The 13,878-nt window shown below is 36.7% G+C and overlaps 1 protein-coding gene across 1 annotated transcript; it reads left to right on the top strand.

Moving 5' to 3' along the window:
- On the top strand, positions 322-1,867 carry LOC109223083 (auxin-induced protein 22D-like). Its single transcript, XM_019387344.1, has 3 exons — positions 322-590; positions 746-951; positions 1,500-1,867. Exons 1-3 carry the CDS (start codon positions 412-414, stop codon positions 1,676-1,678), a joined length of 564 nt encoding a protein of 187 aa, XP_019242889.1. The 5' UTR covers positions 322-411; the 3' UTR covers positions 1,679-1,867.

The raw sequence follows: 13,878 nt of genomic DNA, 5'->3' as shown, positions 1-13,878 counted from the left end.
TTCATTGTTCCCTCGTCCCACTTCAGTTATCTAATCTTGCCCGTCATTTGACAGTTACATCCATCGTTTACTTTTCCGTTTTATTTTGTTCGACAATAGTTCCTTATTAATTTGTTACAAATTGACATATTCATATATTTTCGTGATGAAAAACTTTTTAGTCATACAAATATTATGATATATTCTAAATTATGAGTTTCAAATATTTTTATTTTTTATTAAACTTTATGTCAATTCAAATTACGATAAACATATTATTGTGTCGCCCTAATTATATCTCATTCTATATAAATGCCAGACTTTATCACCCCCTTCTCATTCATCATTCACAACTTGCAGCTAACAATTCTTCATCGGAATAAGTCACCGTCGCCGGCACCGGAGAACAAAAAGGTCTTAAAAAATTGGAAAATGGAAGCAGAAAATGATCTAAATCTGAAGGCAACTGAGCTAAGACTAGGTTTACCTGGTACAGAACTAGAGCCTTGTACTAGTCTTGCTGCTAAAATTGGCAAAAAAAGATGTTTATCAGAGATGGATAACTCTTTAGACATAAACCATGATCAGCAAGATTCCTCCCCTGCACCAAAGTAAGTTCTATTATTTAATTTTCACTACACTTTATGTCATATGACTTCTAAAAGTATTTTAGCCGTTCATTCAAAGATTTAACCGACTCCAACGTGTTTGAAATTGAAGTATATAGTTTGTTTATATTCTAATTCTTTTTATTTGGTTATTTCAGAGCACATATTGTTGGTTGGCCACCAGTAAGATCTTACAGGAAAAATATTGTTAAAGCCGAGAAATTAGACACTGATGTTTCCTTAGGGATGTATGTGAAAGTTAGCATGGATGGAGCACCTTATCTTAGGAAAATTGACCTTAGGGTTTACAAAAGTTACCAAGAATTACTCAAGGCTTTGGAGAACATGTTCAAGCACTCCTCCGGTGAGTTTAACTTTCACAAACTAAACATTTTTTTAATTGTCAGTCGGGATCTAAAATTTTAGTAGTTCAGCTGGTTGGCTACCTGAATTTTCACTTAGTTGATGAGGGTTTGATTCCTTATCTTGTCTAGTCATAGTATATAGCACTATAAAAGCTTATATTTTCTTGTTAATAAGACAACTACTACATGTAACAACCTACTACCACACGTTAAATTATACTAATAGTATAGTATATACTAGGTAGTACTATTACTTTTACTTTGTTGATCTTTCACTTTGTTGATAAGAGTTTAATTCTCCACCATGTTATTCCCTCCCCACTTTCCCTACCCCCCAAAAAAAAGGAGAGGCAAATTTGGAATTATAACAAAGATATTGTAAAATAATTTTTACACTATTAGGACACCTAAAAACACTACATGTAACTCCATAAATAATGAAATTACTTACCTGAAAAACATAACATAGAACCTGCTACAACACGTTAAAATTATACTAATATATAACATAAAAACTTATGTTTTCTTGTTGAATTATAAATTTCAGGTATATACTTGGAAAATAAAGGATACACTAGTGGATCCGATTATGTACCAACTTATAAAGACAAAGATGGTGATTGGATGCTTGTTGGAGATGTACCATGGGCTATGTTCATTAATTCTTGCAGAAGACTTAGAATCATGAAAGGGTATGAAGCTAAAGGTTTGGCATGCCTATTATAGCAACCCCACATGGTTTTTTATCACGTCGAAGCAGATTTAGGACGAGTTCTGCGAATTCAACTGAAATCGTCGCTTTTGACTCGAATTATGTATAAATATATACATATGATAATTTCTAGATTTTTTTTGTCTTTGAATTTTCTGTATATTTTAAGAGTATATATATACACGGGAATACACAATTTTACCTCAGAACACATCGTTCATTGCTACTGAGGAAATGGACATATGAGTAATTTGTAATGTCCAGATCAATCATTCCAATTCACATTAATGATTGGCCGGGTCAGTGAATGTCACGGCCCGGAATTCCCACATTCGAGATCGTGATGACGCCTAACATTTCACTCGCTAGGCAATCCAACGTTAGTGGTATTTATCCATTTTTTAACAATTCAAATTAAATAATAATAAAGAAACCGAAAAATCTGAAATAACATTTGAAGTAAAGAGCGAAAATATAACAACTGAAATCTCTAATACATCACGAATCAGGTGTCACAAGTGCATGAGCTACTAGAATACTACAGATAAAGGTCTGAATAAAAGTAAAGCTGTCTGAAAGAAAAATACACAGCTAAGATAAAGTGGGAGGGGACTTTAGGGTTGCGAACGCCGAGCAGTTGTACCTCAAGTCTCCACACTGGTAGTCAACCCGAGCACGCTACTGACAGCCGCTGGAACCGACTCCAAAATCTGCACAAGAAGTGCAGAGTGTAGTATGAGTACAACCGACCCCATGTACTCTGTAAGTGCCGAACCTAACCTCGACGAAGTAGTGACGAGGTAAGGCGGGTCACTTACACTATAACCTGTACGCAGTATAAAATAAATACTTGAAAGGAAAATACGGAATGAAATAAGGCAGTTAACTTAAGAAAAATAACTCAATCCTCACAAAGCCAGTGAATGCCAGAAATACAATTCCTTGGAGTCTCGTATGAAAGTATGGAAGCCAACACAACAAAATAAGCCATAAAAATACATAAACTATTGCGGAGCGCAACCCGATCCCACCGTACAACACTATCCTCCCTTATTCCACCATATAGATGTCAATAATAATAAGTAAATATATGTCGTGGCGCGCAACCCGATCCCACCATATAATCAGAATAGATATCGTAATTCACCCTTATTTCACCTTATCAATCCACCCTTATTTCACCTGTTGCGGCGTGCAACCCAATCCCACCATATCGATATAAATTCACTCTTATTTCACCATATCAATCCACCCTTATTCACTTGTTGCGGCGTGCAACCCGATCCCACCGTACAACATAAATCGCCTCTAAGGTCTTTAGGGTTGAGAATTTGAAAGAATGAGCTAAAATCCTGTCTATCTTAATTTTTGACCAGGTGCAGATGTCGCAACTGCGACCTGGGTTCGCAATTGCGAACCCAATGCGAGACATACTTCGCAAATGAGAAGTAGCTCCATCTCTACTATCATCGCATTTGTGATGGTTTGTTCGCAAATGTGAACTATGGTCCTCTGCAAATGCGACCTTTTTGACCGCAAATGCGATCTCAGCTGACCCACCCCTTCTTCACAAATGCTAAGATTTTCATCGCAATTGCGATCATGGCAGGAATTTGGTTCTTCGCAAATGCGAACACTGACCTCGCAATTGCGAGGTCAGAGACCTGCACCAGAACAGACTTTTCACCAGCTATTTTCTAAGTCCAAAATCACTTTGAAGCCTATCCGAAACTCACCCGAGCCCTCGGGGCTCCAAACCAAATATGCACACAAGTCCAAAAATATCATACGAACTTGCTCGCACGATTAAAATACCAAAATAACACCTAGAGCTATGAATCGGATACCAAAACAGATGAAATTTTCAATAAAGCTTTAGAACTTTTACTTTAACAACCGGACGTCCAAATAACATCAATTCAACTCCGTTTTGCACCAAATTTTGCAGACAAGTCATAAATATAGTAATGAACCTATACCAGATTCCGGAACCAAAATCCGGACCCGATAGCAAGAAAGTCAAACTTCGGCCAGATTTATAAATTCTTTAAACCTTTAAACTTTATATTTTCAACAAATTGCGATAACTCGAGCTAGGGACCTCCGAATTCGATTCCGGGCAAACGCCGTCCCAAATCACGATACGGATCTACCGGGTCCGTCAAAACACGGATCCGGGTCTATTTGCTCAAAACGTTGACCAAAGTCAACTCAAATAAATTTTAAGGCACGAATTCACATTTTAATCAATCTTTCACATAAAAGCCTCCCAAAAGGAGACACGGACTGTGCACGTAAATCGAGAAATGCTAAGAGGAGCTATTTAAGGTTTCAAAACACAAAATTAAGGGTTAAAGCTATAGATGACCTATCGGATCATCATATTCTCCACCTCTAAAACAAACATTCATCCTTGAACGGACATAGAAATGTACATGGACTGTGAAAATGTATGGATACCTACTTCGCATGTACGACTCGGACTCCCAAGTGGCTGCCTCGACCGGCTGACCTTTCTACTACACTCGAACTGAAAGATAACTCTTGTACCTCAGCTGCCAGACCTACCGGGCTAGAATAGCCACCAGCTTCTCCTCAGAAGTCAAATCCTTGTCCAATTGGACTGAGCTAAAATCTAACACATGGGACGGATCACCGTGATACTTCCGGAGTATAGACACATGGAACACCGGATGGACTGCTGATAAACTAGGTGGAAATGTGAGCTTGAAGGCCACCTCACCCACTCTCTAAAGAATCACAAATGGTCCGATATATCTAGGGCTCAACTTACCATTCTTTCCGAACCTCATCACACCCTTCATGGGTGAAACCATGAGCAATACTCGCTCTCTAACCATGAATGCAACATCACGAACTCTACGGTCGGCATAATTCTTCTGCCTAGACTGAGCTGTGCGAAGTCGATCCTGAATAATATCGATCTTGTCCAAGGCATCCTGTACCAAATATGTACCCAATAATTGAGTCTCTCTCGGCTCGAACCATCCAACTGGCGATCAGCACCACCTCCCGTATAATGCCTCATAGGGAGCCATCTGAATGATCGACTGGTAGTTGTTATTGTAGGCAAACTTCGCAAGTGGCAAGAACTGATCCCAAGAACCCCCGAAATCTATAACACAAGCGTGAAGCATATCCTCCAATATATCTGAATAGTGCTGATGGATATAAATTATTCATGTAATTTCATATGTAAAAAGATAAGTTTTTAAAATATAATCTGAATAATAATATCCTATCCTTGCATATATTCTAACAAATCCTGTAGGAAAAAGAAATTATGAAAAAGAAGGAAAGAAGCTAAAAGACAAGAGAATGAAGCAAACCCACAGTTGCACACATCATGTTCATATTCGCAAATGTGGAGTATACATATGGGCTATTGGAAAGAGACAATTAGAGATGAAAAGGAGTATAGTTGCATATGTGGAATCTATATACGCAAAGGTCACATTCACATACACGGAACCTACATTTGCAAGTCTAAGTCATGAAGTCAAGAATGGAAGCAAAAGAGTCATAGATGCATGCATGGAATCTATATTTGCAAAGGTCACATTCGCACACATGGAGCCTACATTTGCAAGACTAACTCATGAAGTCAAAAGTGAAGCACAAGTGCCATATTTGCATATATTGAATCTACCTACACAAAAGGTCACTTCGCATACATGGAAGCTATATTTGCAAGACTAACATGAAGTCAAGAGTGAAGCACGAGTGCCATATTTGCATATATAGAATCTACGTACACAAAGGTCACTTCGCAGACATGGATTTCACATTCACAAAAGTGGAACATGACAAAAGCTACTCATCTTTTCCTATAAATAGCAAGCTCTCTTTGTATAAGAGATATACAATCTTTGTAAGACAAGAACTAGTCTTGGTCTTTCTTTCTTTTCTTTCCTTATAGTAAAAATATTTTTAGTCTTCTAAATATTCTTTTTAGATTTTCTTACTCCATAATGGAGTAATTTCTTTTTGTTGGGATAGTTGATGAAGCTTGATATATTTTATAATATTATCTTATTTTTTATATATTCTTGGCTTGAAACTTTTTATTTACATTTCATATTGTGCTGAAATGATAGTTTTTAATTACTCTATCATCACTTCTACATATTTTATCTCTAAGTTATTCATATATTAATTTTGTAATTCTCACGGAGCAAAATTAATTAATAGCTGATGAATAAAATAGTAGTGTGAAAGTAATTATTCAGTAAACTATTATTTCAAGTCAGTAATCTTGCTTGCCTCAGTTTTAATTCTCACGGAGGAATTGTTGTAGGCAAGATTATTGATCCTTGGTAAAAATATTCTCACGAAGTTTTTACTTTCTTTTAGCACAATTCAAGCAAGAAAAATATTTCGGTTTAAATGTCACTAGTCTTAAATTGATTAATTAACATAATTCTCATGGAGTGTTATTAATTGGTAATTTCTTAGTAAGCCAAATATAATTGTATTAGAAATAAGCAATTATTCTTTAGAGAAATAAATGTAGACATTGAGATTTTTTATTATAGTAATATTATCAAGTGAATTCAATGATTCCCAACTCTTTTTTTAAATTATAAATCTTCCAAAATATTTGTTTTGCTTAAGTAATTAAGAAGTTTTAAACCTCACTCACTTTTCATCAATTTGATTCTCTCAAATAGTAGTTAAAATATTACAAATCTGTAGAATAGATTATCCAGTCTCCGTGGGACGATATCTTAAACTATATTAGAATTTGACAGAGTACGAGCAGGAAATTCGAATACACATTGGCCTCGTCAAATTTTTGGGGCCGTTGCCGGGGATTGGCATGCATCTACTTCAGATTAATATTTTCTTACTAATTTGAGAATTATTTATTATTATTATTATTATTATTATTGTTGTTATTATTATTTTTGTCAGTATTTTCACTATCTACTATTAAGTACTTCCTACTACTTCTATCATTGGTTTTCCTTTAAAATATTTAGTATAATATTACTAGTACTTTTATCTACAAATACTATTCTAACTTTATCTCTAAATTACTGTTATTTACTAGTACTAGCTTTACTTATACTTAATATATATTATCGTACTTTTTTTAAAAACTATTTTTGTTATCATTAAAATTTTCTTTAGTCATTATATTAACTACTAGTACTGCTTTAGAAACTATTGTTATTTTTTTTTCTCTAATTTTAAGTAGTTTATGACCTGCTCTTCTACAAAAGAGTTGGCTAGTTACGATCCAGAAATTGAAAAATCTCTTCGATTGTGCAGGAAAGGAAAAACATCATCTTCTCAAAGCATAGCTCGTGAAGGAATGGAGAATCAGGGAGTAGAAGACATTCAACCACTAGTCCATGTGGAGGATCAGTTTGATGAAGTAGCACCAAGGCCAGCAAACAGAATCCTAAGGGATTATGCTAGACCTGAGCGCTTCAACTGTGAATCTAGTGTCAGAAAATCTCCAGTGGCAGCCAACAACTTTGAAATCAGGACTGACCTGATTCAAACGTGTAACGACCCAGCCGGTCATTTTGTGAATTAACGTACCAATCCCCTATTAACTACTTTCCCCGTGTTTGTTTCTGCTATTGTGAGTTGTTGGGAAGATTCGTTTAGAGTTTCAGAGTGTTTTGGGACACTTAGTCCCTAAATGAGAGCATAAGCTTTAGAATTTGGACCGTAGTCGGAACAGTGTGAGATGGCCTCGGAATGGAATTCCGTCGATTCCGTTAGCTCTGTTGAGTGATTTCGGGCTTAGGGGCGTGTTCGGATTGTGTTTTGGAGGTCCATAGCTTATTTAGGCTTGAAATGCCGAAAGTTGAATTTTTGAAGTTTCCGAATCGATAGTGAAATTTTGATATCGAGGTCGAAATCTCGTATATACTTGGAAAATAAAGGATACACTAGTGGATCTGATTATGGACCAACTTATGAAGACAAAGATGGTGAATGGATGCTTGTTGGAGACGTACCATGGGATATGTTCATTAATTCTTGCAGAAGACTTAGAATCGCGAAAGGGTCTGAAGCTAAAGGTTTGGCATGCCTATTATAGCAACCCCACATGGTTTTTTATCATGTCGAAGCAGATTTAGGACGAGTTCTGTGAATTCAACTGAAATCATCGTTTTGACTCGAATTATGTATAAAATATATACATATGAAAATTTCTAGATTTTTTTTGTCTTTGAATTTTCTGTATATTTTAAGAGTATATATATACACGGGAATACACAATTTTACCTCAGAACACATGTTACGTTCATTGCTTGAGGAAATGGACATATGAGTAATTTGTAATGTCCAGATCAATCATTCCAATTCACATTAATGATTGGTCGGGTCAGTGAATATCACGGCCCGGATCACATTCGAGACCGTGATGATGTCTAACATTTCACTCGCTAGGCAAGCCAACGTTAGTGGGATTTATCCAAATTTAACAATTCAAATTAAATAATAATAAAGAAACCGAAATAGCTGAAATAACATCTGAAGTAAAGAGCGAAAATATAACAACTGAAATCTCTAATACAATCCGAATCTGGTGTCACAAGTGCATGAGCTACTAGAATACTACAGATAAAGGTCTGAATAAAAGTAAAGCTATCTGAAAGAAAAATACACAGCTAAGATAAAGTGGGAGGGGACTTTAGGGCTGCGAACGCCGAGCAGTTGTTGTTGCGGCCAAACGCACACGCAAGTATACATGGTCGACAAGTAATATATGATAGTAAATCTAGATATCGTACCCACAGGGACATGTGATTAACTATCAACCAAATTAAACCAAACAATTAATCTATTCAAGCGAATCCTAAAGTATGAATATTTAACTAAAGATAATCTAGAGTAGTAAACTAAGAAACAAAGGAAACGAATTGGGGAATTATAGAGACGAATTTAATGTGAGTGAATATTCTAGAGCTATGGGTTAGCTAACAATCCCGTTGAGTTTTCCACCTAAATCGTCTAATTAATTTATCTGGTTTATTGATTGACAGGGTTAATATTGCTCGTAGCCTTCTCCCGAAGTACAACTCGCCCATTCAAGCTAACCTAACGCCTATATTCCTATGGAATTAGGATTAACAAGAACGCATTTACAATTCCCGTATAATAACCAAGCAAGGCGATTAGGTATATTCCTATCCTAACCGCAAATCCGCTCCCCCTAAGAGTTAAGATCTTGCTCTACTCAATCTTATATGCAATCTAGAATTCCCTCTCCCGAGTTCAATCCTAAATTCGTAGATAGTATTCAATTGGTGATCAAGCAATCAAATAATTAAGCGCAAGATTGAATAAATAAACCAATATGATAAACTAAGGAATCAAAATCAATATCCGAATAACAATAGTCATGAAAGAACCACAACCCTAGAACGTGAAGTTTAGCTCCACATAGACATGGTAGCAAAACAACAAATCATACAAAGAAACATAAAAAGACTAAGTTGGTGGAAGAAAAGATGAAACCCGGCCTCCACGGCGGCTCTGTGCTCTTCCTTGGTCAAAAATTGCTCTAAAAAACGTTCTCCTATGTATATATACCAAGTAGGGTTGGGCCCAAACAATTATACCTTCTCCAATGTGAAAAAGGACACTTTTCCCGGGTGAGACGCGCGACTTCGCGCGCCCTTCGCGCACCTTTCTGCCTCGGCTTGTAATACGCGCGAACTATGTGCGAACTTCGCGCGTTCGTGCATTTTTCACCCTGTTCCGTTCCGAATTTGGAAAAACGTAAAATATGAAAGTTGTATCCCTTTGAGTTAGCTTTCCAACCATATATTGTGGAGCCAAAATGGAGTTATGAGCAAAAAGTTATATCTATTTTACTAGACAGTGTGCAATCTGCCTACTGAAGTCGTCGTTTGCTCTAACTATCATCCGTTGACCCCCAAACGCGATCCCGGCTTAATTCCTTGGGATTTTACTCAGACTTCAAAGCTCCAAATCACTTGAATTCATTCCATAACATCTACATAGCTCGAAATCACTCCTACAAGGCATAAAACACACAGTTAGTGCAAAGCACTAGCGATTAAAGCTCAAACTCAATTAAAGTGCAGTAAATTAGGGTGTAATAATCGACTAAAATACACAATTATAGCCTATCATCAACACCCCACACTTAAATCATTGCTCGTCCTCGAGCAATCAAACTACATCAAACTACACTTTATAAAGACACGACCTTTTTAAACAATTCTCCTAACTTATCACACCAAGAATATTAAAATAGACTAAGCACAAGAGTGTAACAGCTTCACCTCAAGATTTGACTCACAAGTACCACGCATTATTCGCAACTCACCCACTTACTCTAACATAGAGGTCAATGACATTACCTTTCGTTCATGAATCAAGTGCCCTCACACAACCAACGAGAGTAGTCCCACAATATAGAATTTAAGAACACTTAGGAACTCAAGATAGAAAGAATTCACTCACTCTCAGAAATAACATTCATATGCCACAAAAGATGCACCATAGGCTTGCCCGTAGTGTACTACTCTACTAATCGAGCTCATTCAGTCTAGGATCAAGTAGGACTTTATTTGGTTGTAATGTAGGCTGAGGGACGGGTAGGATACATTTAGATATAAGAGTGACTACACCTCCCTAAGCACTTTAATACATATACTTTAACATTCAAAACTCCATACTTATGTCAAACCATAACTCCACCTTCACATCAATATATATTAACTCCCCACTTCTTTAAGCACAATTACATCAAGAGTCACCACTATCAAATATTTTCACAGCAGTACAACTATCTTTTTTTCCTTTTCAATTCAAGTGGCTCTACTTTTTTTCAAAACAGTGCACCTTTCTCCTTGTTTCATTAGTTCCACTCAAAAGCCAAACCAACCACCCCACACTTTACTTTTACAAAGTTCATAACAATTCAAGTGCTCATGAGAGGTGAAAAGGTTCAAATAGATGGTTAATTCAAACAAATGAGTAAGGCTTGTAATGTGGTTGCCAAAGAAACAGGATTACAGGCTCAAAGGGGTTAACTATGATACATAACAATTAGGCGGGTAAAATATTTATATGGCTCAACAAAGAAACGCCTATATCACTTCCAAGACTGAACAAAACTACTACTTCGCTTTGCAAACACACGGGGCAAGTTCTAGACATGGAATGCAATGCACAGAATAACACAAAATCTTACACACACATGGCACATAACTCACTCAGGATTGGACTCATCAAGACACTCTAGTCATAGAAGTTAAGCAAAGTTAAGATCATACAATTTAAGGTACTTATACAAGAGTCAAAAATTGAGCCTAAGCGTCACAACTAAAGTACTCACTATTCTCAAGGCATGACAAAGTTAGAAGATATTGATTCAATTCAATTCACATCAGCATGGCTTCTCTCATAAAAAAAAATAAAACTACCTACACCCGGTTCAAACAAAACCCTTGGAAAAGAACCGCGGCACAAAGAAAAACCAAGGGGGAATTGCTACACTATCTACAAAAAAAATCTTTTTGTCCTTTCTCCTTAGACTTACATCCCTCAAGAAAACTGTCTAGGAGATCCATCGTCGGGAAAAGTCTAATTTTTTTTTTTAAAAAAAAATATTCAAATAAACTAACACAACTAAAATAGCATAGAAAGTCACTCAGACAATCTCCTCACCCCACACTTAAAATTGTGCAATGTCCTCAATGCACACTAAAAATAACAAGAGGGTAAAAGAAACTCCCCGGTAGGCCAAAGGCCGAAGAATTAGCAGCTCACGGGATACTCGGACTTTTCCCACGTATGATCCCTTGTGCGGGTACCTCACACAAAGTTTCAACCACCTGCTCGCTTTTACACATGCCTATTAGCTTTGACTCCATGCTCCTACTCCTACAAAACACAAAAATAATACTACACAAAATAAATAGCACAATAAAAAAAATAAACAAAAGAAATAAAAATAAAAATAAAATTGGGTTGCCTCCCAACAAGCGCTTGATTTAACGTCGCGGCACGACGCCAACACTTTCATCACTTTTCCTTCCACTTTGAGGATATAAATTGCGCCTCCAATTTTGCATCAATTTTTGTGTCACGTTCTTGGGGCGGTGGTGTAAAAACAAATGAACCAAGTAATAGGTATCGCATCTTGCACTTCTTGGCCTTTAAGTGAGGAATATCGTTTTGTCTCCTTGGCATCGCAAATTTCAGAATATAAACACTTTGTTCCTCATCCATTGACTCCTCTATATGCTCGAATGGATCAATTCCCATGTCACCAACCAAACACAATGTTGAAAAATGTTTAGAATGAGGTCCAATACGCTCTAACTCTAAAATTGTATTATTTTTGACATTCCCAATTTCGCACTCTTCAACCTCGGCAACATCAACAAAAGCATGGTCTAATGATTGGTATTCTCGTTTTAGCTCCTCAATTTGGCCTAGAAGATCTTTTTCAGCTTCACACAACTCATCACTAAATTGTTGGGCGTTACACGCATCAACTTTTGCACTCAATTGAGCCTCTAAGTCGTGAATAGAACTTCCAAATTGATCGATCTCTTGTCCCAGTTCAGCTCTTCCTTCTATAAATCGTTGCATCTCATTCATAATTTTCTCACGGAAACCTCCATATTCCTCTAATAATTTCTCGTGCATATCAAGAATGCGAACATCGTGTTCTACATCATCCAATTCGTTACTCCTGTCAAACTCACAAGAATTATTAGAATCAACATAAGAAGGGATTGGAGTAGGATAACAACACTTAGGACAATTATTCCAGTTTCCATCACAAATAGTACAGGATGGAGATGGTGCATACAACTCGGTATTGGAAATATTTTTACAATATTGCCACAAGTGGGGTCCTTTACAATATGGACAAGGATCACAAAAACAAGAATACTTACGATCTCACCACTTTTCGTTCAAAGATGCCATGTAAAAAAAATAAAAGTATAATACTAACTACACTAGACTAAAATTAAAAACTTAAATAGATAAAAAAGTAAAAGTCTAATCTAGTAAAATAGTTAATTTCTAAGTCCCCGGCAACGGCGCCAAAAACTTGTTGCGGCCAAACGCACACGCAAATATACGTGGTCGACAAGTAATATAGGATAGTAAGTCCAGATATCGTACCCACAGGGACTTGTGATTAACTATCAACCAAATTAAACCAAACAATTAATCTATTCAAGCGAATCCTAAAGTATGAATATTTAACTAAAGATAATCTAGAGTAGTAAACTAAGAAACAAAGGAAACGAATTGGCGAATTATAGAGACGAATTTAATGTGAGTGAATATTCTAGAGCTATGGGTTAGCTAACAATCCCGTTGAGTTTTTCACCTAAACCGTCTAATTAATTTATCTGGTTTATTGATTGACAGGGTTAATATTGCTCGTAGCCTTCTCCCGAATTACAACTCGCCTATTCAAGCTAACCTAACACCTATATTCCTATGGAATTAGGATTAACAAGAACGCATTTACAATTCCCGTATAATAACCAAGCAAGGCGATTAGGTATATTCCTATCCTAACCGCAAATCCGCTCCCCCTAAGAGTTAAGATCTTGCTCTACTCAATCTTATATGCAATCTAGAATTCCCTCTCCCGAGTTCAATCCTAAATTCGTAGATAGTATTCAATTGGTGATCAAGCAATCAAATAATTAAGCGCAAGATTGAATAAATAAACCAATATGATAAACTAAGGAATCAAAATCAATATCCGAATAACAATAGTCATGAAAGAACCACAACCCTAGAACGTGAAGTTTAGCTCCACATATACATGGTAGCAAAACAACAAATCATACAAAGAAACATAAAAAGACTAAGTTGGTGGAAGAAAAGATGAAACCCGGCCTCCACGACGGCTCTGTGCTCTTCCTTGGTCAAAAATTGCTCTCAGAAACGTTCTCCTATGTATATATACCAAGTAGGGTTGGGCCCAAATAATTATACCTTCTCCAATGTGAAAAAGTACACTTTTCCCGGGTGAGACGCGCGACTTCGCGCACTCTTCGCGCACCTTTCTGCCTCGGCTTGTAATACGCGCGAACTATGCGCGAACTTCGCGCGTTCGCACATTTTTCACCCTGTTCCATTCCGAATTTGGAAAAACATAGAACATGAAAGTTGTAGCCCTTTGAGTTAGCTTTCCAACCATATATTGTGGAGCCAAAAT

This window comes from Nicotiana attenuata, chromosome 2 (assembly GCF_001879085.1).
Source record: "Nicotiana attenuata strain UT chromosome 2, NIATTr2, whole genome shotgun sequence".
NCBI classification, from domain to species: Eukaryota; Viridiplantae; Streptophyta; class Magnoliopsida; order Solanales; family Solanaceae; genus Nicotiana; species Nicotiana attenuata.
This window is presented reverse-complemented; position numbering and strand designations above follow the sequence as displayed.

Coding starts and splice junctions, on each gene's coding strand:
- LOC109223083 (XM_019387344.1), top strand. CDS start 412: ATGGAAGCAGAAAATGATCTAAATCTGAAGGCAACTGAGCTAAGACTA. Junction 591..745: donor GATTCCTCCCCTGCACCAAA/GTAAGTTCTATT, acceptor TGGTTATTTCAG/AGCACATATTGTTGGTTGGC. Junction 952..1,499: donor CATGTTCAAGCACTCCTCCG/GTGAGTTTAACT, acceptor TATAAATTTCAG/GTATATACTTGGAAAATAAA.